At 36.2% G+C, this 19,970-nt stretch overlaps 1 protein-coding gene across 3 annotated transcripts in view; it reads left to right on the top strand.

Annotated features, from left to right (window-relative positions):
* LOC109050183 (disco-interacting protein 2 homolog C-like) overlaps window positions 1-18,864 on the top strand; it is a 35,092-nt gene extending 16,228 nt beyond the window's left edge. The window contains exons 6-39 of one of the 3 annotated variants that reach the window (XM_042718758.1): window positions 374-508; window positions 1,118-1,255; window positions 1,467-1,586; window positions 1,860-2,057; window positions 2,150-2,241; window positions 3,055-3,165; window positions 3,285-3,408; window positions 3,560-3,669; window positions 4,240-4,342; window positions 4,461-4,525; window positions 4,621-4,714; window positions 4,897-5,016; window positions 5,135-5,249; window positions 7,297-7,436; window positions 7,615-7,751; window positions 8,488-8,696; window positions 8,771-8,885; window positions 10,132-10,333; window positions 10,422-10,522; window positions 11,214-11,333; window positions 11,432-11,555; window positions 12,142-12,263; window positions 12,999-13,110; window positions 13,188-13,297; window positions 13,430-13,560; window positions 13,641-13,809; window positions 13,925-14,095; window positions 14,274-14,303; window positions 15,747-15,808; window positions 16,139-16,196; window positions 16,281-16,355; window positions 16,448-16,622; window positions 16,715-16,838; window positions 17,724-18,864. In XM_042718758.1, coding sequence (XP_042574692.1) covers window positions 374-508; window positions 1,118-1,255; window positions 1,467-1,586; window positions 1,860-2,057; window positions 2,150-2,241; window positions 3,055-3,165; window positions 3,285-3,408; window positions 3,560-3,669; window positions 4,240-4,342; window positions 4,461-4,525; window positions 4,621-4,714; window positions 4,897-5,016; window positions 5,135-5,249; window positions 7,297-7,436; window positions 7,615-7,751; window positions 8,488-8,696; window positions 8,771-8,885; window positions 10,132-10,333; window positions 10,422-10,522; window positions 11,214-11,333; window positions 11,432-11,555; window positions 12,142-12,263; window positions 12,999-13,110; window positions 13,188-13,297; window positions 13,430-13,560; window positions 13,641-13,809; window positions 13,925-14,095; window positions 14,274-14,303; window positions 15,747-15,808; window positions 16,139-16,196; window positions 16,281-16,355; window positions 16,448-16,622; window positions 16,715-16,838; window positions 17,724-17,976 — 4,265 coding nt within the window. In that variant the 3' untranslated portion in view covers window positions 17,977-18,864. The remainder of the gene's footprint in view (window positions 1-373; window positions 509-1,117; window positions 1,256-1,466; window positions 1,587-1,859; window positions 2,058-2,149; window positions 2,242-3,054; window positions 3,166-3,284; window positions 3,409-3,559; window positions 3,670-4,239; window positions 4,343-4,460; window positions 4,526-4,620; window positions 4,715-4,896; window positions 5,017-5,134; window positions 5,250-7,296; window positions 7,437-7,614; window positions 7,752-8,487; window positions 8,697-8,770; window positions 8,886-10,131; window positions 10,334-10,421; window positions 10,523-11,213; window positions 11,334-11,431; window positions 11,556-12,141; window positions 12,264-12,998; window positions 13,111-13,187; window positions 13,298-13,429; window positions 13,561-13,640; window positions 13,810-13,924; window positions 14,096-14,273; window positions 14,304-15,746; window positions 15,809-16,138; window positions 16,197-16,280; window positions 16,356-16,447; window positions 16,623-16,714; window positions 16,839-17,723) is intronic. The other 2 variants (XM_042718760.1, XM_042718759.1) reach the window with 2 other exon arrangements.
* The last annotated feature ends 1,106 nt before the right edge of the window (window positions 18,865-19,970 follow it).

Raw genomic sequence — 19,970 nt, 5'->3', positions numbered from 1 at the left:
TGTGTTGGCCTAAACAATTTCAGCCAATCAGCTCCTCGTGTCCAGCTTCTCATGCCTGACTCGCTTCAAATGAAACTTCACTTCAGCAATTGGCTTCTCATGCTCAACTAAATTTAGCCAATCAGATCTTTGTGCTCAACTCAGTTCAACCAATCAGTTCTTTTGTGCCCAACCAATTTCAGCCAATTAGCTTATAATGTTCAGCTTATTCCAGCAAATGAACTGGAATATTCCATATTCCATGCTTAACTCAAACCAGCCAATCAGCTTCTAGCGTAGTAAAAAGAGTAATATACTAATGAATTTACTACTAATATGACTGCTACAGTATATGTTAGCTTTCTGATTTCTCTCTTTCAATTTCTCCCCTCAGTTGGTCCGATGTCTCATCTGTCTCTAAAAAGGTGGGGCTTAAGAGAAATGGGCGTTTCTGCTGAGAATGGAATAGTTGGCAGGCACTGCAGTGACTACCAGTCAGATCGCCCTTGGTCATCTCTGGATTCTGAGGGTCAGTGTTTCATGTTTTTTTGGGCTAAAAACTTGTCTTACAGTAAAAGGGATAGTTTACCCCAAAATGAAAATGCTGTCATTATTTACCTAGTCACAAGTTGTACCAAAACTATTTGACTTTCTTTCTGGTGTGGAACACTTTTTTTGGTTTGTCCATATAATGGAGGTCAATAGGCTCCAGTGTTGTTTGGTTTCCAAGCATTCTTCAGAATATCTTCATTTGTGTTCAACAGGAGAAAGCAAGACATACAGGTTTGAAATTACATGAGGTTTGAGTAAATGATGCCAGAATTTTAGTTTGAACTGTCCCTTTAAGATGAACGCACACAATGGTTAATTTTACTGTGTCTGTATGTGCATTTGGGTCCACTTGTATATTTTATATCATATTATATTTATTATATTATACATATTATATATCAATGTCAATAATGGCATTAGCTTCTAGTTAAAAGGTTTACCTCCACAGTACTGTTTGATATACAATTTAATTTTACCTTGAATGCACATTTACATCTCTTTCCTAATAACTGATAATGAATCGTCACATTTATTGGGGTAAATGTTACTATTCTGATGAGTAAATCTGTTTGTTTGTGTACTGCAGACAGTCTGTCGGCCCCACCTGACATCACCAGCTACATGCCAGACCCCGCCCCCATCTCTGTTCAACGCCCACAGGTCACCATGATAGCCAGGCCCCCGCCCAAATATGGCAATGCTGAGCTGATGGAGACAGGAGATGGTGAGTGTGTGTGAGGTTTTTGTTTTTAAATGTGTTTATTCTAAAATGATCAAGTTTGCCATCTATTGTGTTTGGAAGCTATTCAGTGTCCGTGGAATTCAATTCATTTAAAATGACAAAAGAAATACTATTCAGTTAAAATTTGTCTTCCGGTTTTTACTATTACTGTGAGAATTTGTATATGGAAGTATAATTGCATAAATGTGTGTAGGTGTGCCTGTCAGTAGCCGTGTGTCTGCGAAGATCCAGCAGCTAGTTAACACCCTGAAGCGACCCAAGCGAAGACCCCTGAGAGAATTCTTTGTGGAGGATTTTGAAGAACTTCTGGAAGGTTAAAATATTTTCCCCTCTTTTTGTGTCTCCTTGTTTGATTTCAAAGATGAATATACTGTAACTGTAAAAGTCAATGAATATAATATGCTGCACAAGTTCACAGAAACACTTTAACAGTTAATGACAGGTCAGAGGCTTTGAAATTCATTACTCTCATATAGGGAAACTATTGCTTGAAATTCACGTAGTATGAATCCTGATTATATAGAACATGGGTCTCATCAACATGCAAATGCATTGCTAACCTTTTCTTAACGCTTGATATGTGCAGTGCAGCAGCCTGATCCTTCTCTGCCACGCCCAGAGGGGGCGGAGTCAACCCCCATACAAGGAGAAGAGCTCAACAGACTCAAGAACTGCCCCGCCTCCCTGGAAGCAGCCCTTCTGCGCTGGGGAGCCATTGCACCCAAAGCTCCCTGTCTGACCACTACACACAGCAATGCCAAACAGCCATACACACTTACATATGGTACACATGCATATATATTCCTAGCCATTTATTGGATTATATTGTTTTTGTTTAGGGTGCATATTTATATCTCTTTGCTTCTGTGTTTGTAGGCAAGCTCTGGTCCAAGAGTTTGAAGTTGGCCTATAACCTTCTCCACAAACTGGGATCCAAACAAGAGCCAATCATTCACCCTGGAGACAGGGTAAGAGAGTGGATAAATTAGAATGTCTTGTTTATTTTTCTAAAATCTAATTTTTAATTTTAAAAGGGGTAAACTTATTCAGCAAGGATGCATTAAATTGATCAAAAAGTGACATTTTCTATTCATCAAATAATCCCCAAAAGTTGTTTACAAGAAAATATGAACTGTTTTCAATATTGATAATAATAATAAAATATTTCTTGAGCTCCAAGGATCTTGTGAAAATTAAGTTTTAAAGGCCTGGTTTCACAGACAGGGCTTAGACTAAGCCAGGACTAGGCAATAGTTCAGTTAGGGCATTTAAGTAATTTTTATTAATGTGACTTGGAAAAAACATTACTGGGGTGCATTTTGAGATGAAACAGAGCCACTTTTAGATCAGTGAGTGCAAGTTTCTTTAGGTTAAAACAGCTTAGACTTACACTTTTGTCTGGGACTAGGCTTAAGCCTTGTATGTGAAACCAGGGGAAAATGTACTCAAATAGAAAACTTTCTTTTAAATTATAATATTTCACAATATTACAGTTTTTACTGTATTTTTGATCTACTTAATACAGCCTTTGTAAGCATAAAAGACTTCTTTCAGAATCATTTTAAAGAAATTTACTGATCCCAAACTTTTGAACGGTTGTGCATAACTCTATTATAAAGACAGAAATCAAATATATACACATTATACAGACATCTATTCAAAAACCGATGAAGAATGAAGACAGTGTGTGTGTGTGTGTGTGTGTGTGTGTGTGTGTGTGTGTGTGTGTGTGTGTGTGTGTGTGTGTGTGTGCGTGTGCGTGTGCGTGTGTTTTACTGTAGGTAGCATTGGTTTACCCCAACAATGACCCAGCAGCGTTCATGGTGGCATTTTATGGCTGTCTTTTGGCTGAAGTAGTTCCTGTCCCAATTGAAGTACCACTTACAAAGAAGGTAATTTCTACTGCAAAAAAAAAAAATCAATTTACCCAAAATAACTTTTACAGTTTTACAAACAATTTTACAAGAAGAAATTTGCCTGAGGTGTGCCCTTCTGCTCTCTCACCTCAAAGGATGCTGGGAGTCAACAAATTGGTTTCCTGTTGGGTAGCTGTGGAGTTGGTGTGGCATTAACAAGTGATGCATGTCACAAAGGTCTTCCCAAGAGTGCTAGTGGTGATGTCATGCAGTTTAAAGGTCAGAGACTTTACAATGTTTGTTTGAACCACCTGCGCATGAGTCTTCACAAAGGAACATTGTTGTGTGTTAAACATATATGTGTGGTTTTATCCAGTTTGTATATGTTTGTGTTGTTTGTATGTGTGTGTGTATGTGTGTGTGTATTCAGGCTGGCCAAAGTTGCTCTGGGTGCTGACTGACTCCAAACATTTATCTAAACCCCCACGAGAATGGTTTCCTCTCATTAAAGATGCTAACAATGACACAGCATACATAGAGGTAACAGACCATTTGTTTTGTGAAATTCATTTAGATTTTTTCTCGAATATATCATTATTTATTTAATGATAATATTAATTAATGATAATATTTTTTAATTATCCACTACTGTTCAGAAGTTTTTGTTATTTTTTATTTTTTTATATATAAGTGAATACTTTTATTTAGCAAGGACACATTACATTTATCAAAAGTGACAGTAAACACATTTATGGCTACTAAAAATTTAGCTTTGCCATCACAAGAAATAGATTGCATTTTTTAAATATATTAAAATAGTAGTTCTTTTAAATAGTAAAAATGTTTTACTGTATTTTTGTTTACATAATTGCAGCCTTGGTGAGAAAAAGAAACTTCTTTCAAAAACAAGAAAAGATTCACCAACCCCAAACAAACAATAGTGTATATATAAAAATATATTTTTATATAATTTACTTACATTTGTATTTATATGGCAGATTTTAAGGCTGCTTAATATATGCAAGGGAGCTTGTATTGTAGTTCTTTGGCAATACACTGATCTCATTGTATTTATGATGAGAGTGGTCGTGTTTTGTGGTTGATTGACAGTATAAGACCTGTAAGGATGGGAGTGTGCTGGGAATAACTGTGACAAGAATGGCGATGCTCACACACTGCCAAACACTTACACATACCTGCGGATACAGTGAGGGTAAGATATCAAAATATCACACTTCAGATTCTTAAAGGTATAATTTAGCCAAAATGAAAATACTGTCATGTCATTCCAAAACCATATGATTTTATGTGTTTATTTGTTTGTGTTACAGCTGAGACTATGGTGAATGTGTTAGACTTTAAGAAAGGCATCGGCCTTTGGCACAGTGTTCAAATGGTAATATAAATGACTTAATTTACTGTATGTTGTCATTTATCCGATTTTTCTGTAGCATGTCTTTTTTGAACACTTTTTTTCCACTCTCTCTATAGAGTGTGTTGAATATGTTACATGTGGTCAGTGTTCCATATGCACTTATGAAGGTGAATCCTCTGTCCTGGATCCAGAAAGTCTGCCAGTACAAAGGTACACACACAGAAACACACACTATTGATCTCCTGGCTTTTTGGATGGTGTACCATTCTCCTACGTGTTCAAAGATCACCTATCACTCTAATCAGAAGCAAATTTTTGCTGTATAAAACAAGAACACACATAGTGGTACACATTCTGTTCAGTAATCAGTAAATCTTTCCATGTGTGTGCAGCTAAGGTGGCGTGTGTGAAGAGTCGGGATCTACACTGGGCTCTGATAGCCTACAAAGACCAGAGTGACACTAACATGAGCTCACTGCGAATGCTGCTGGTCGCTGATGGATCAAACCCCTGTGAGTGTGTTAATGATGAATCAAACCCCCTTGGGTGTGTGTTACTGATTAATCAAAGCCTGTGAGTGTTACTTTGGGAATCAAGCCCCTATGTAAATTCTCTGCATTTCATTCCCAGGGTCGATATCCTCCTGCGACGCATTCCTGAATGTGTTTCAGAGCATGGGCTTGAGGTCAGAGGTCATATGCCCGTGTGCTGGCTCCCCCGAGGCACTAACTGTGGCTGTGAGGAGGTATAAATACACTCACACTCTCTTTGTGCACACATAATTCTTGTGCTCAGGAATCTGTTTTCAGTTTAAACTCATTAAAATGGGAGGTTCTGTCTTTTGTGGTTGCACATCACAAACAACATAACCAGGCCTACGCACATTCATGCACAAAGACACATGCAAAACTATTAAGAAATACATCTGACTCAGATTTTAACATCATGTAGTGAAAACTGCTTGGTTCTTAATCAATCATTAAAATACATTTAATTGTGTTTGTGTGTGGTCTAAGTTTAAATAGTGTTATCAGATGGATATTGCACTATAATCGCCATAAAGTCTGGTTCACATGGCCAAGAATTGCCCAAATAAACAAAAAAGGCTGCCTGACCGACGTGTAAAGTTACCAACCACTTTTTACTTTTATATGTGCCATTTGTAGGCTAATAAATCTGAAATCAGATACTACCCAAAGTGCAAAATGGAATGTATGAAGTGTCACTGTGGATATCTCAAATTTCTCAAACTAAACATTTTTTGTGAAAACTGTAATAAATATTAAACACCACAACCATTCAAAGATTAATAATAGTAAGAAGTAGGGCTGTGCAAAAAATCGAATACGATTTTCATGCGCATCTCATCAGTAAAGATGCTCCTGTAATTAGTAGTATATCTCCAGCACGTGCGTTCAGATCAGGGTTGCCAGGTTTTCACAACAAATCCTGCCCAGTTGCTTCTCAAAACTAGTCCAAAACTAGCCCAATCGCATTTCCAGGAGGTTCCCCGATAAAAAACTGCATCCCGGGGTTAAAATATAAATTTTTTGGCATGGTTGCCTTGGTAAAATTCTCATTTTAGGGGCTTAATATCACGTTATTGGTATTGGAGTCGCTTCAACCCGCGGACATGAAAAACAGCCGCAGACTTGGCAACACTGGTTCAGGTGGAGCGCCATTACTACACAGAGCCGTAGTCCACCAACAAGCTACACAAAATCGCATTCAAAATCAACAAAGAATCACCTGCGATTTTAAAATCGATTTTGTGTAGACTGTCAGTGAATTACGGCTCTGTGTAGTAAATGCCATCCAGTGTTGCCAAGTCTGTGGTTGTTTTTCATGTTCGCGGGTTGAAGTGACCCCAATACCAATAACGTGATATTTAGCCCCTAAAATGTGAATATTACAAAGGGAACCCTGCCGATAAACGTACATTTTAATACCGGGATGCAATTTTTATCGGGGAACCTCCTGGAAACGCGATTGGGCTAGTTTTGGACTAGTTTTGTGAAGCAACTTTACAACAAATTACGTGAAAACCTGGCAACCCTGATCTTAACGCACGTGCTGGAGATATACTACTAATTACAGGAGCGTCTTTACTGATGAGATGCGCATGAAAATCGCAATCGATTTTTTGCACAGCCCTAGTAAGAAGAAATGTTTCTTGAGCACCAAAAATCAGCATATTAGAATGATTTCTGAAGGATCATGTGACACTGAAGACTGAAGTAATGGCTGCTGACAATACAGCTTTGCATCACAGGAATAAATGACATTTTAAAATATACTCAAGTAGAAAACAGTTCTTGTAAATTTTTATAATATTTCACAATATTTTTACTGTATTTTTAATCACATAAATGAAGCATCGGTGATGCACAAAAGACTTCTTTCAAAAATATTTAAAAATCTTACCAACCCCAAACTTTTTAACGAGTCTTAATAAAATACCACGAGTGTCCTCATGTTTTACACTTTCATGTTTTATGTTCTTTTGGTGACACATTCAGTGGGATTTTTGTGGGTGTAGATGCAAGGATTTGGTGGTAGAAACTACATAATGATATAACTTGCACAAACTTTTGAGAATGCCAAGTAATATTCACAGCAGCCAATCAAACCTCTTTTGTCAGAGCTTTTGCAGCTCCAGGAAGCCAAACCACACAATTCCAAATTGTTTATGAAATCTGGAAAATATTGTGTCTATGGTAACATAATATTCTGGCAACACATATGGACATGTTTATTCTTTCATTTATTTGTATGCATGTGTTTTCTTTCAGGCCTCAGGAGGGCAGCTCTAAGCCAGGAGGCCGAGGGGTCCTAAGTATGACAAATCTGAGTCACGGGGTCATCAGAGTGGACAATGGAGAGAAGTTGTCCGTCCTCACTCTGCAGGATGTGGGCACGGCCATGCCAGGAGGTACATCGATTACAAGAACATGAACGAATCAACATCCCTAAAGCATTTTGATTCAGGTCCAACATCTACATCGTAAACCAGCCTAGAGCAGTTCAGCGCCGTTTTCCTCATGTGACCACAGACCTCATCAAACGACTTAATGTTTCTCGTAAAACTGACTTTTCTCTTTCTCTCTCAGCAATGGTGTGTGTTGTTAAACTGGAGGGTGTTCCTCAACTGTGTAAAACCGATGAGATTGGAGAGATCTGTGTGTCGTCTGTTGCCACGGGAACGTCATATTATGGGCTTACAGGAATGAGCAAGAACACATTTGAGGTGTGAAAATACAATATATACGGAATAAACACCAAATTCCAGTATGTTAAGATTCACTGCTGTTTAAAAGTTAAAAAATAAAATAAATTAATTAATGCTTTTATTCAACGAGGACATATTAAAATGATCAAAAGTGACAGTAAAGACTTTTACAATGTTACAAGAGAATTCTGTTTCTTTTGATGTTTCTATTCCTCAAAGAATTCTGAAAAAATGTTTCACGGTTTGCATATAAACATTAAGCAACATTCATAACAATAAGAAGGGTTTCTTGAGCACCAATTTTCTTGAGCAATTTTAAAATATTTTCAATGTTCATAAATATATTTTTAAAATCTATTAAAATAGGAAACATTTTTTTTAAGTGTAATAATATTTCCCAATATTACTGTTTTAGTGTATTATACATATTCTAAATCCAAAAATAGGGATTTAGAATATGTATGAAATATATATTATTTCAAAAATATATATTTTTGCGCTTTTGGTGAGCAAGGAACTTTTTTCAAAAATATTACAATATCTTACCTACCCCAAATTTTTTAACAGCAGTGTAAAACATTAAGTAACATTAAGTGTTTCTGGTCTAAGCTGGTTGTTTATAGAAATTAACTGGTTCAAGCTGTCAACAATATTATGATTAAATGTTTGTGCATTTTAAGTAGAAGTGTGTGTATCCTACTATTTAGTGTGTGTCCTGTCATTCAGAGAAATTGTTCTTGTCTCTGTGGTGCAGGTGTGTCCAGTGGCATGTGACAGTGGATTGGTCAGCGATTGTGTATTTGTGAGGTCAGGTCTGCTGGGGTTTGTGGGTCCGGGCGGAATGATCTTCATCTCTGGTACACTGGAAGGACTGATGCAGGTCGGGGGTCGGAAACACAATGCTGATGATATCATCGCTACAGCTCTTGCTGTGGAGCCCATGAAGTTCATCTATAGAGGAAGGTATGTATTAAAAGTAAGATCAGAATACTACTCTAGAAAGAATCTTGTGTAATCTCTGTGCTCGCTCTGTATAGGACGGTGGTGTTCTCAGTGAATGTGTTGTATGATGAGAGGATTGTGCTGGTAGCAGAACAGAGACCAGATTCAACTGAAGAAGAGAGTAACCAGTGGATGAGCCGAGTGTTGCAGGTACACACACACATAACCAGGCTCAAAGTTTGCATTTTCCTGTCCTTGCTGAAGCAAAAGTGCTGCACTAAGCAACAAAGTCATAGCCAAGAAGATCAGATTTAATATTTAATGTATAGTTATCTATGTAAAGATTTTGCACCAATGAGATTCCACTGTGGGTGTGGCCACGGCATGACAAAAATAGAAACCAAGCCAGGAGCAACAGGTCTTATTGTTGTGGCATCACTCATCACTCATAAGGACATAACTCTAATTTAAATGACAGAAATTTCTGGGTTGATTTATTGGGTCTTGCTGGGTTTGGCCATATTCTTTCTACAAAATAAAATTATAGATATGATAGGTTTAAAATGAGAGATATTTTTGTATTCTGTAACTGTGATGGTGAACATCTGAATGAAAAAATTTACTTTAAAAAGTCATTATTTAATGATTAGCATTCATGGATTCTAAAAATATCTTTTAATATTTAAATGTACACTCCTGTTCAAAAGTTTTAGGGTCAGTACAATTTTATTTTAAAGAAGTTTAACTTTTATTCAGGAAGGATACATTAAATTGATCAAACATGAAAGTAAAGATCAGTGCTGTTCTTTTGAACTTTCTAATAATCAAATTTTCACAGTTTCCGTGAAAATATTAAGCAGCATAGTTCTTTTCAGCATTGATAGTAAAAATATGTTTCTTGATATGCATATTAGAATTATTTCTGAACTGTCAAATGATGTGTGCCTTGGCATCACAGGAATAAATTACATCTTTAAAATGTATTCAAGTAGAAAAAAGGCATTTTAAACGGTAGTAATACAAAAAAAAATGTAATAATGAATTTATAATAGTAAATTAATAATACTGTTTTTTTTTTTTTTTTTTTTTTTTTTGGTCAAATAAATACAGCCTTGGTTGGTTAACATAAGATACTTATTTCATATATATATATATATATATATATATATATATATATATATATATATATATATATATATATATATATATATATAAAATCTTACCTAAACCTTAGAACATTAGTGTAAAGTTTTATTTAGAAATATATTTATTTCAAGTGAAACTCCAATTTTGGCTTCAGCTGTGTTTAGTTACAGAAGGCTTTAAAGTCACACCTCTGGTCTTTTCAGTGTGTTAATTATACGATTAAGGTTATCAATAATGAATTGAATTAACAATAAAGAATCCTCTGTCCAAACTTGTGTGTGTGTGTGTGTGTGTGTGTGTGTGTGTTTAGGCTATAGATGGGATTCATCAGGTGGGAGTGTACTGTCTGGCATTGGTTCCTGCCAACACCCTCCCCAAAACCCCTCTGGGTGGAATCCACCTGTCTGAGACCAAACAGCTGTTCCTGGAGGGGGCGCTACACCCCTGCAGCATCCTCATGTGCCCTCACTCCTGCATCACCAACCTGCCCAAACCCAGACAGAAACAGCCCGGTACATAAGCCTTTATGTGTGTTTTAGAGCATAATGTGTTTGTGTTACATAGAAAACGTTGTGTAAATATTGTGTGTGTTTGTTGCAGAGGTGGGTCCTGCCTCTGTGATGGTGGGGAATCTCGTTGCAGGAAAGCGAATGGCTCAGGCCAGCGGACGAGATCTGAGTCACATGGAGGACAATGAGCAGGTAAATTCAGAGATTAGGATCTCTTAGTGCTGAACGATTGATCACAATAAGATCGATATTGTGAAATGAAAGGCTGCAATTTAATTTAATAAATAATAAGTGTTCCGTGTTTTGGAGTGAAGTGCGGCACTGTGTTCATTTATATGTGAGCAACTCATGATTCAGTGTTTTTTTTAGTGTCTTAGTGGGGCTCAGTTCACAGTAAATGATGCTTCACATGAACTCCATCTCTACATGTGTTGTGTGTCGTTTATAATGTGCATTTAGGAATGCAACATGCACCAACCATTTTACCAGATTTCTAATTGAGAGAAGTGTTTAAAACCTGTTGCCCAGAAATGAGAAGATTGCAATCATCATTGTTATTTCACTTAAATACTTTTGTTATAATCAAATAGTGTTTTTGCAATAGTAGTATTTCTTTTTTTGCTTAATGTTTTTTATTTAATAATAATAATTGGGCAGCCTTACCAAAAACACAACAAACCTGAAATCACTATTGCCCCCCCCCCCACAATCATACAGCTCTAGGGGCTCTGTAGTTTTTTATAGATGGGAAGAGCCAAACGTTTGTGAAACGCAAATTCAACTGACCCCATCAAGGAAAACTTGTATATGTCTCATGAGTATGTATGTGTGTTAGTGTATTTTTCGCTCGGACTGATTATTCTTTCTCATATGTGAATTCCAGTTCCTGTTTCTGTCGGAGGTGCTGCAGTGGAGAGCTCAGACAACACCTGACCACATACTTTACACACTCATTAACTCACGGGTAACACGCATATATTGCTTTCCTCAGTTCCCTTCAGCAGTGAGTGTTAATAAAATTATCAAAAATAAGGAGCATTTCTGACTTCTGTGAATTCAGGTGCGTCATTGTGTTTTTATAAATGTGTTTCTATTTTTCAGGGGGCAATAGGAAGCTCTCTGACCTGTCTACAGCTTCACAAGAGAGCAGAGAAAATTGCCACTTTGCTGTATGAAAGAGGACAGCTACGAGATGGAGACCATGTAGCATTAGTTTATCCACCAGGTAAGCACACACACACTTTGCGTTAAGTTAATTTTAATTGCATGATGTGCAGATTAATTCATCAAATTATTTGCAAATAATTGCATTTCAATATTTGCTGAGAAAAGCTTCCAAATGAAGATATTTGAAAGTCAAAGACACTAAATAGATTTGAAAGTTTACCAATAAATCTGCAGTAATACATCTCTGCCTTCATTTCTGCCAAATTAAGCTGTAAATACATGATCACAATTTTTGTTGTCAGAGCACTAATTAATATACCTCACACCAGCAATATGCTGAGTTCTGGTTCAGGGTAGAAATCCCATCTGTAGTTGTTTTTCTGTGGTGCTAATTGTAGCATTTCATTAAGTTAGACCAGCTACAGCAGTCTGTCTTGTTCTGTAATTCACATTCAGGAGCCGCCCACTCCAATTAAATCTCATCACATCACATTTGCTTGATAAAACATTCAGTTAAACATGTCACATTACAATTAAACACAACAAATGAGAATGAATATATGTGTGCTGAATTCCACCATTTTTCACCATACAAATGTACTTGTTTTACAAAGATTTCATGTTTGTGTTTGTTTGCGTTACAGGTTTAGATCTGATCGCCGCCTTTTATGGCTGTCTGTATGCAGGCTGTATTCCTATAACTGTACGACCACCTCACCCTCAGAACATCTCCACTACACTACCTACAGTTAAAATGATCCTAGAGGTGAGGACACACACACACACCCTCAAAATATCTCCACCTCACCTACAGTTACATGAATTAAATTATCAGAGAAGTACCTAATAGTTAACCCTAGTTTATCATATGTAATACTCAAATTGATGGCCTCTAAATTATCAACATGATCCAATCTTTGTTGAAGAACCTGTTGAACATGATTTTCTACATTAATAGTTTATACTTTTTTAAGAAAGTAATAGGCCTTTTAGTATAATTCAAAAAAACGCACTTCAGTTTATGGTACATGTTTTTGCTGTAAAATCTAAAATAAATGTAAAAATCAGTTTTATATAAAGATCTCCCTGATCTACATTACAAGCCATCAGAATTTCATCTTATTTTTTGACTGTATAAATATCAGCTACAGCACCAAATAGCATATTTTTTTGCTCAGTTTTGGCTTCTGAATAAAACTGAGGTGAATTTTTCCTTCTCGAGTTTAAGCTCTATATTCTCCTATAATATAAGCCTGACGTATTAAGTGGTATTCTCAACAAAAACATTTATGCAAGTCTTTTGTTTTTATTTAATTTTTTTTTTTTTTTTACATATTGTCTAAAGGTACAATAAACTGTTCCATGTCAGGATTAAATCAACCCTTTACAGGATTAAATCAAATATCAATTATTGTAAATGTGGTGCATTATAGAATGAGACAATGCAAATGGATATTAAAACATTATGTTTTTTCATGAATAAACATGCTGGTGTGTGCAGGTGAGCCGTTCAGTGTGTGTTATGACCACCCAAGCAATCTCTAAACTTCTGAAGTCCAGAGATGCGTCAGTGGCTGTGGACTTTAAATCATGGCCTCCTATCCTGGAAACAGGTGAGTCTGTCAGGGACATAACATCTTTTTTCGGAATTACTTCTGTCAGATGCTCATCAAAAGTGTGTTTTTATTAGACGACTTGCCAAAGAGGCGTTGTCCCCTGCTGTATAAACCATGTGACCCAGACTCATTGGCGTATCTGGACTTCAGTGTGTCCACTACAGGAATGCTCGCTGGAGTGAAGGTTTGACTCCTCGTAATTGTTACTAATGTTTTTATGTATGGACTACAGATTATTGTTATTATTATTATCATTAATAACCTTTTTAAATTAAAATTGCAATTAAAAATTTTTTGTTTTTCTCTTTCTCTGAAGATGTCTCACAATGCAACTAGTGCCCTGTGTCGCTCTGTTAAACTGCAGTGTGAGTTGTATCCCTCTCGTGAGGTGGCTGTGTGTCTCGACCCATACTGCGGCCTTGGCTTCGTCCTGTGGTGTCTCTGCAGGTACGGACTACCTGTGCACTCACCTGAAATGAAGACACAGATGCAAGCATTTTTATTTGTTTATTTGTGTGTGCGTGTAGCGTGTATGCAGGGCAGCAGTCTGTTCTGATCTCTCCAATGGATCTAGAGGTGAATCCTGCTCTGTGGCTGCAGTCCGTCAGTCAGTTTAAAGTCCGAGACACATTCTGCTCATACTCTGTGATGGAGCTCTGCACAAGATCTCTCAGCTCTCTCACTGATTCTCTAAAGGTACACGAACACACACTCACACAGAATTGTAATCTGAATCTCGTTAAAAAACATTTTCTTTACTTCAAAATAAACTGCTTCCTTTTTCACCACTGTATTTTTGTGTCTCTCTCAGGCCCGTGGGATGGATCTGACCCGTGTGCGTTCGTGTGTGGTTGTGGCGGAAGAGAGGCCCCGTGTTGCTCTGACGCAGTCCTTCTGTAAGCTCTTTAAAGACGTGGGGCTACACCCGCGTGCCGTCAGCACTGCCTTTGGCTGCAGGGTCAATCTCGCTGTCTGCTTACAGGTCAGTATTGGCCAGAAGTGACCCATATCTGATTTCATAGTCTAATTGCATCCCCAGTGTTCAGTTTTTTTTCCTCTTACTAGTCATGTAAATCATTCACTCAACTCACTCAATTCAGTTTTTTCATTTACTTTTTTAATATTTATACATCACATCTTCCTCTCCTCTCCTCATGTAGCCTCATAGGTTGGGGAAGCTTGCTGAGCAGGTATGACTGAAATTTAACTGACCCTCTTCATTTCATAGCTCAGTTACTACAATCAAATATTTAGATGTGGGAGTAAATTCACTAATTATCTTCCTGTGTGCATGAATACTCATTTTTACGAGCTGACTAATCGGCAAAATGTTAACCTCACCTGAAATGACTCAGTGATCCACACAGCTGATATGATGTGTGTGTGTGTGTGTGTGTGTGTGTGTGTGTGTGTGTGTGTGTGTGTGTGTGTGTGTGTGTGTGTGTGTGTGTGTGTGTGTGTGTGTGTGTGTGTGTGTGTGAGAGAGAGAGAGAGAGAAAGCAAGGTACGCGGCATGTATATCTTCAAATTCAGTCATAAATGATGCAAAGAAACGGTCATGCTGCATTCACATTTCTTATTAGTTTCAGGGTGGCTTATAAAAAGTGAGCACCAGCACGGTTTCTTATTTTCATTGTTGCGTTAATCTAAATATATTTGGCCATTACATATTATTATACAAACAAATATCTCACAGCTACACTGGAACAGAGGTTTTCTTTCTTCTGAATGATGGATGCCAACAGTTTAACCTGTTTGGCATAAGCTGTTTTGGCCATAGTTATGTTATGTGGAAATATATAACAAAAAACAAAAACATGCCTTGAGAGTGCACACTTTTTCTGTGCCGTGTGGCCTATTCAAATGCAGTAGGAATGCCCCCAGAAATGTCTTGTCTTATATTTCTGTATGATATAGTTAATATCACACAGCAAACATGCTGTTTTTCATGAATGTTTCGTTTCATATCTTTTTATTTTTAGTTTATTATTTCATATTCCAAGATTCAACATATTATTTTAGAAACATTAATCTCATAGCATTATTTATTCAATTGTAACTGCAGTGTAAATATATCTAAATGACACTTCTGCCGTGCAAAGATGTGTGTTGTTGATGCTACATTCATTTGATTGGTAACAGCATATAGTGTCTTTTTATTCTAATTGAATTTATTCATTCTAAGAATTTGACATAAAACATGATGCGTACATCTAATTGCCCTTATAAAGGTAAAAATGCACCTGAAATTAAATAGGCAAATATTGCCCCCTAATTAAATGTGAATTTCTGTCACTACTGTGAAGTATAAAAATAGAATATTCGGGAGTCAGCTGACATGACAGGCCTAAACCAGATAAGGTAACAGTACAAAAACAAACTCTGCAAAACTTCACCTAATAATTATAATCGACATGTTCCAGAAAATACTGGGGTTTTTTGTTGTCAATATCACACATTAGGGCTATACTATAGTTCCTCTACCTTCCCAGTTCTGCTGATTGATTGAATCCTCAACATGCACTATACTTTTGTACATTTTTGTTCGCTGTTAATGCAAGTCACCTTGATAGTAACCATCTGCATGTTTTAAAGTAAATTTGACTGCCATTTAGAGATTTTTATGTTTGTGGGGAACATCAGGACCGGATCCTACGACTGTCTATGTGGACATGAGAGCACTGAGACATGACAGGCAAGACACACACACACACACACACACACACACACACTTTCACACACATATCAGGTTTTTCATTATTTCCATTCTTAGAATTAGAACAGATACACTACCAATCAAAAATCTACAAATTGGGTACAAAATAGTGCCTGAAACTTTTAACAAATGGTCTGTAAAAGAAGGCCCTTAGTTGCCTCAGAAGATGAAACTAAATATTAAATAAATAATTTAGATTAATATTAAATATTTTCAAAATGTTTTCTACTATATAATATATTTCTAAATATATTATTGTATGATTTATTTCTGGTTTGCCATTTCTGAAGTGCGTCTGTGTGTTTGTAGGGTGAGACTGGTTGAAAGAGGATCTCCACACAGTCTAGCTCTCATGGAATCTGGGAAGGTAAGTAAGACAATTAAAAGTTTCTTTATTTGTTTTCTTAAATTAAATGTAAGCCACATTCATTTTTGAATCATTTTTTAACAGATTTTACCTGGTGTACGCATCATCATCGCTAACCCAGAGACAAAGGGACCAATCGGAGACTCTCATTTAGGGGAGGTTAGACCAAAAGCTCTCTCTCATAATAGATCAGAAAATATCTTCTGATAACCAAGCATCTCACTTGTGTTTCTATTTTAAAATGAGTGCAGATCTGGGTCCACAGTCCACAGAATGCCAGTGGGTACTTCACTGTGTTCGGAGAGGAAAATGTGCGTTCAGATCATTTCGGAGCCAGGTTGAGCTTTGGAGACACTCAGACTGTGTGGGCCAGAACCGGATACCTGGGGTTCCTGCGCAGGACCGACCTCACTGATGCAAGTGGAGGTGTGTGTTCAGTGTATACTGTGCTTTTTGTCACAAAGATATTTGATTTCCATTGAGTTGTTTTTAATGAGCTGTTTCACTTGTGTGTTCAGAAAGGCACGATGCCCTTTATGTGGTGGGAGCATTAGATGAAGTCATGGAGCTGAGAGGTATGAAATACCACCCCATTGACATTGAAACGTCCATCATCAGGGCACACCGGAATATCACAGAGTGGTGAGCTCACACACACAGTTGTGCATATTACAAGAAAAGTATATAAATATATAAAAGTATACCATTCAAAAATTCGGGGGGTTGGTAAGATTTGATGTTTTTATATTTTCACCAAAGCTGCATGTATCTGATCACAAAACAGTAAAATCAATATTATTGTGAAATATTACTATTTAAAATAAATGTTTTATATCTTAAAATGTAATTTATTTCTGATATGGCAAAGCCGAATTTTCAGCATCATATTACTTACTCCAGTCTTCAGTGTCACATGATACTTCAGAAATCATTTTAATATCATGTTTTGATACTCAAGAAATAGTTGTGATGCTTACCATTTTTGTGGCAGCCGTGATATTTTTTATTTTTTTTTAAATATTTTTTACAAATAAAAATGCCAGAATAACAGTTTATTTGAAATATCTTTTGCAACATTATAAAATGTATTTTTCATTACTTTGAATCATTTTAATTCATCCTTGCTGAATAAAAGTATTAATTTCTTTAAAAAAAGCTGCTGTTAATAACACTTCAAAATTATTAAATGAGCCACATTCAACATAAACGTATTTTTGCTGGCAGTAACAAACCTCAGTATTCAAGGAAGCAGTGGTTTCCTTCAAATGTCTGTGTCCTTAAACCAGATATGTTATTATTCAGGTAGCCATCCATAAACTTGTTTGCTCAGCAAGTTTCTCTTCATAATTTTGCTGATGATAGAGTAGTTGAACTGAGAGAGAAAACTGACTGCAGATCAAGAGTTTATGCTAATGCCAAGTGTAGTTGCATTGCGCCAATGTGTGAAATGCAGCATGCACAGCTATTTTGTATTGACTTATTTCTATAGAGTAAAGTTCAAACCTTCTCTCTTTCTCTCTCATTCAGTGCGGTGTTCACATGGACGAATCTCTTAGTGGTGGTGGTGGAGTTGGACGGTTCCGAACAGGAAGCTCTAGATCTGGTTCCCATGGTAACTAATGTGGTTCTAGAGGAACACTACTTGATTGTTGGCGTGGTGGTCGTCGTGGATTCGGGCGTAATTCCCATCAATTCTCGCGGAGAGAAACAACGCATGCACCTACGGGACGGCTTCCTCGCCGACCAGCTCGACCCCATATATGTGGCTTACAACATGTAGAAACACGCACACTGATGATCTTAAAGGCACAACAACCATGATTTCCAGCACCTTCTCACTGTCAGCACTTCTGTCAGCCTGCTAAGTGTAGATTGAACACCCTCAAAATAGCAAACACACACTCGCATATCATTCACAGAGGGACTTGCAAGACTCCTGAAACATATCTTCAGTTTTTGTGTCGCCCAATATTTTGCTTTTTTTTTTTTTTTTTTTTACTTGCACACTAACATTTAATTTAAAGATTTTATGATAAATGTTGCTGTTGCTAATTAAATTCATGTTATTTATTTGTGTTTTTAAATCTGCGGTCACAGATATACCTGTCATATTTGTGTTTTTATGTAGCATATCGTTGTTTTATGCTCGTCTTTGCTGTTGTCTTTGTTGATACACACTTTTGAAGTTGTATTAGAATATCACAAACTGACTTATTTAGCATGTTTATCATTTTAAAGATACTAATGTTAAGTCATTTTCATAATTGTTAATTATGTACAGAAAATTGTTTCAGTTTTGTCTAGCTTTTGCGATATCATGTTTGTGATTTAATAGTTTAGGCTAGCATTTAGGTCATTTTATCATATATATGAATAAGATCATATCTGCACTGTGATACGCATAAATATAGATCTATGTGAACTAGAATTTGCATTCTAGATTCATTGCCCAGCATCAGCTGATCTCTCCTGTTTTATGTCTGTATCTAGAGAGAGAGACAGAGAGTGAGGGAGGGATGGAAAGTGACAGAAAGAGGACATATGCACAATGTGTGTTTATTATATTATCTTTATTTATTTTTGAAGCTTCCATTACCTGTAAGATACAAAAGCACTTTGATTATGTCACGATGTCTTTTCATATGTCAATAAAATATTTTCAACTATTCTTATGGAGAATACATTTCTGTCTTGTAAACGAATGTTGAAGGACCACATTGTACATGCACTGCCATCTAGTGAACAAAATGCATTAACACCAGCTTATTTCCAACCACAGTATTTTCTCATGCATCACATCTATAACTCATTAATCCTGTAAAATACAAAAAAAGTACAATGCAATATAAAGAGAAGGGCATGTTTAGCTGAGTGTTTTACTTTAATAGTGTGCTTAATGTATACAAGTATAAGGAAAAAGCTAAAGTATTAATATTTTGTTATATATGATTAGTCTTATTCTTATGAGTCAAACTGTTTCTGTTGCGTTACTACCGCATGTCAGTTATAGATGTTTAACCCTTGTGAATGGCAGGGGCATAATTTCGATAGATAGATAGATAGATAGATAGATAGATAGATAGATAGATAGATAGATAGATAGATAGATAGATAGATAGATTTGGCGCTTATGTTAATCAGAGTAATGCAAGTTTTTGGTCGTGTTTTTATTTTATTTATTTATTTATTGAGATAGATAGATAGATAGATAGATAGATAGATAGATAGATAGATAGATAGATAGATAGATAGATAGATAGATAGATAGATAGATAGATAGATAGATAGATAGATTTGGCGCTTATGTTAATCAGAGTAATGCAAGTTTTTGGTCGTTTTTTTTTTATTTATTTATTTAGATAGATAGATAGATAGATAGATAGATAGATAGATAGATAGATAGATAGATAGATAGATAGATAGATAGATAGATAGATAGATAGATAGATAGATAGATAGATAGATAGATAGATTATTCGCTTATGTTAATCAGAGTAATGCAAGTTTTTGGTCGTTTTTATTTTATTTATTTATTTATTGAAATAGATAGATAGATAGATAGATAGATAGATAGATAGATAGATAGATAGATAGATAGATAGATAGATAGATAGATTTGGCGCTTATGTTAATCAGAGTAATGCAAGTTTTTGGTCGTTTTTATTTTATTTATTTATTTATTGAGATAGATAGATAGATAGATAGATAGATAGATAGATAGATAGATAGATAGATAGATAGATAGATAGATAGATAGATAGATAGATAGATTTG

This window comes from Cyprinus carpio, chromosome B2 (assembly GCF_018340385.1).
Source record: "Cyprinus carpio isolate SPL01 chromosome B2, ASM1834038v1, whole genome shotgun sequence".
In the NCBI taxonomy this organism is placed as follows: domain Eukaryota; kingdom Metazoa; phylum Chordata; class Actinopteri; order Cypriniformes; family Cyprinidae; genus Cyprinus; species Cyprinus carpio.
The sequence above is the reverse complement of the archived record's forward strand: the minus strand, read 5'-3'. Positions and strand labels throughout refer to the sequence as shown.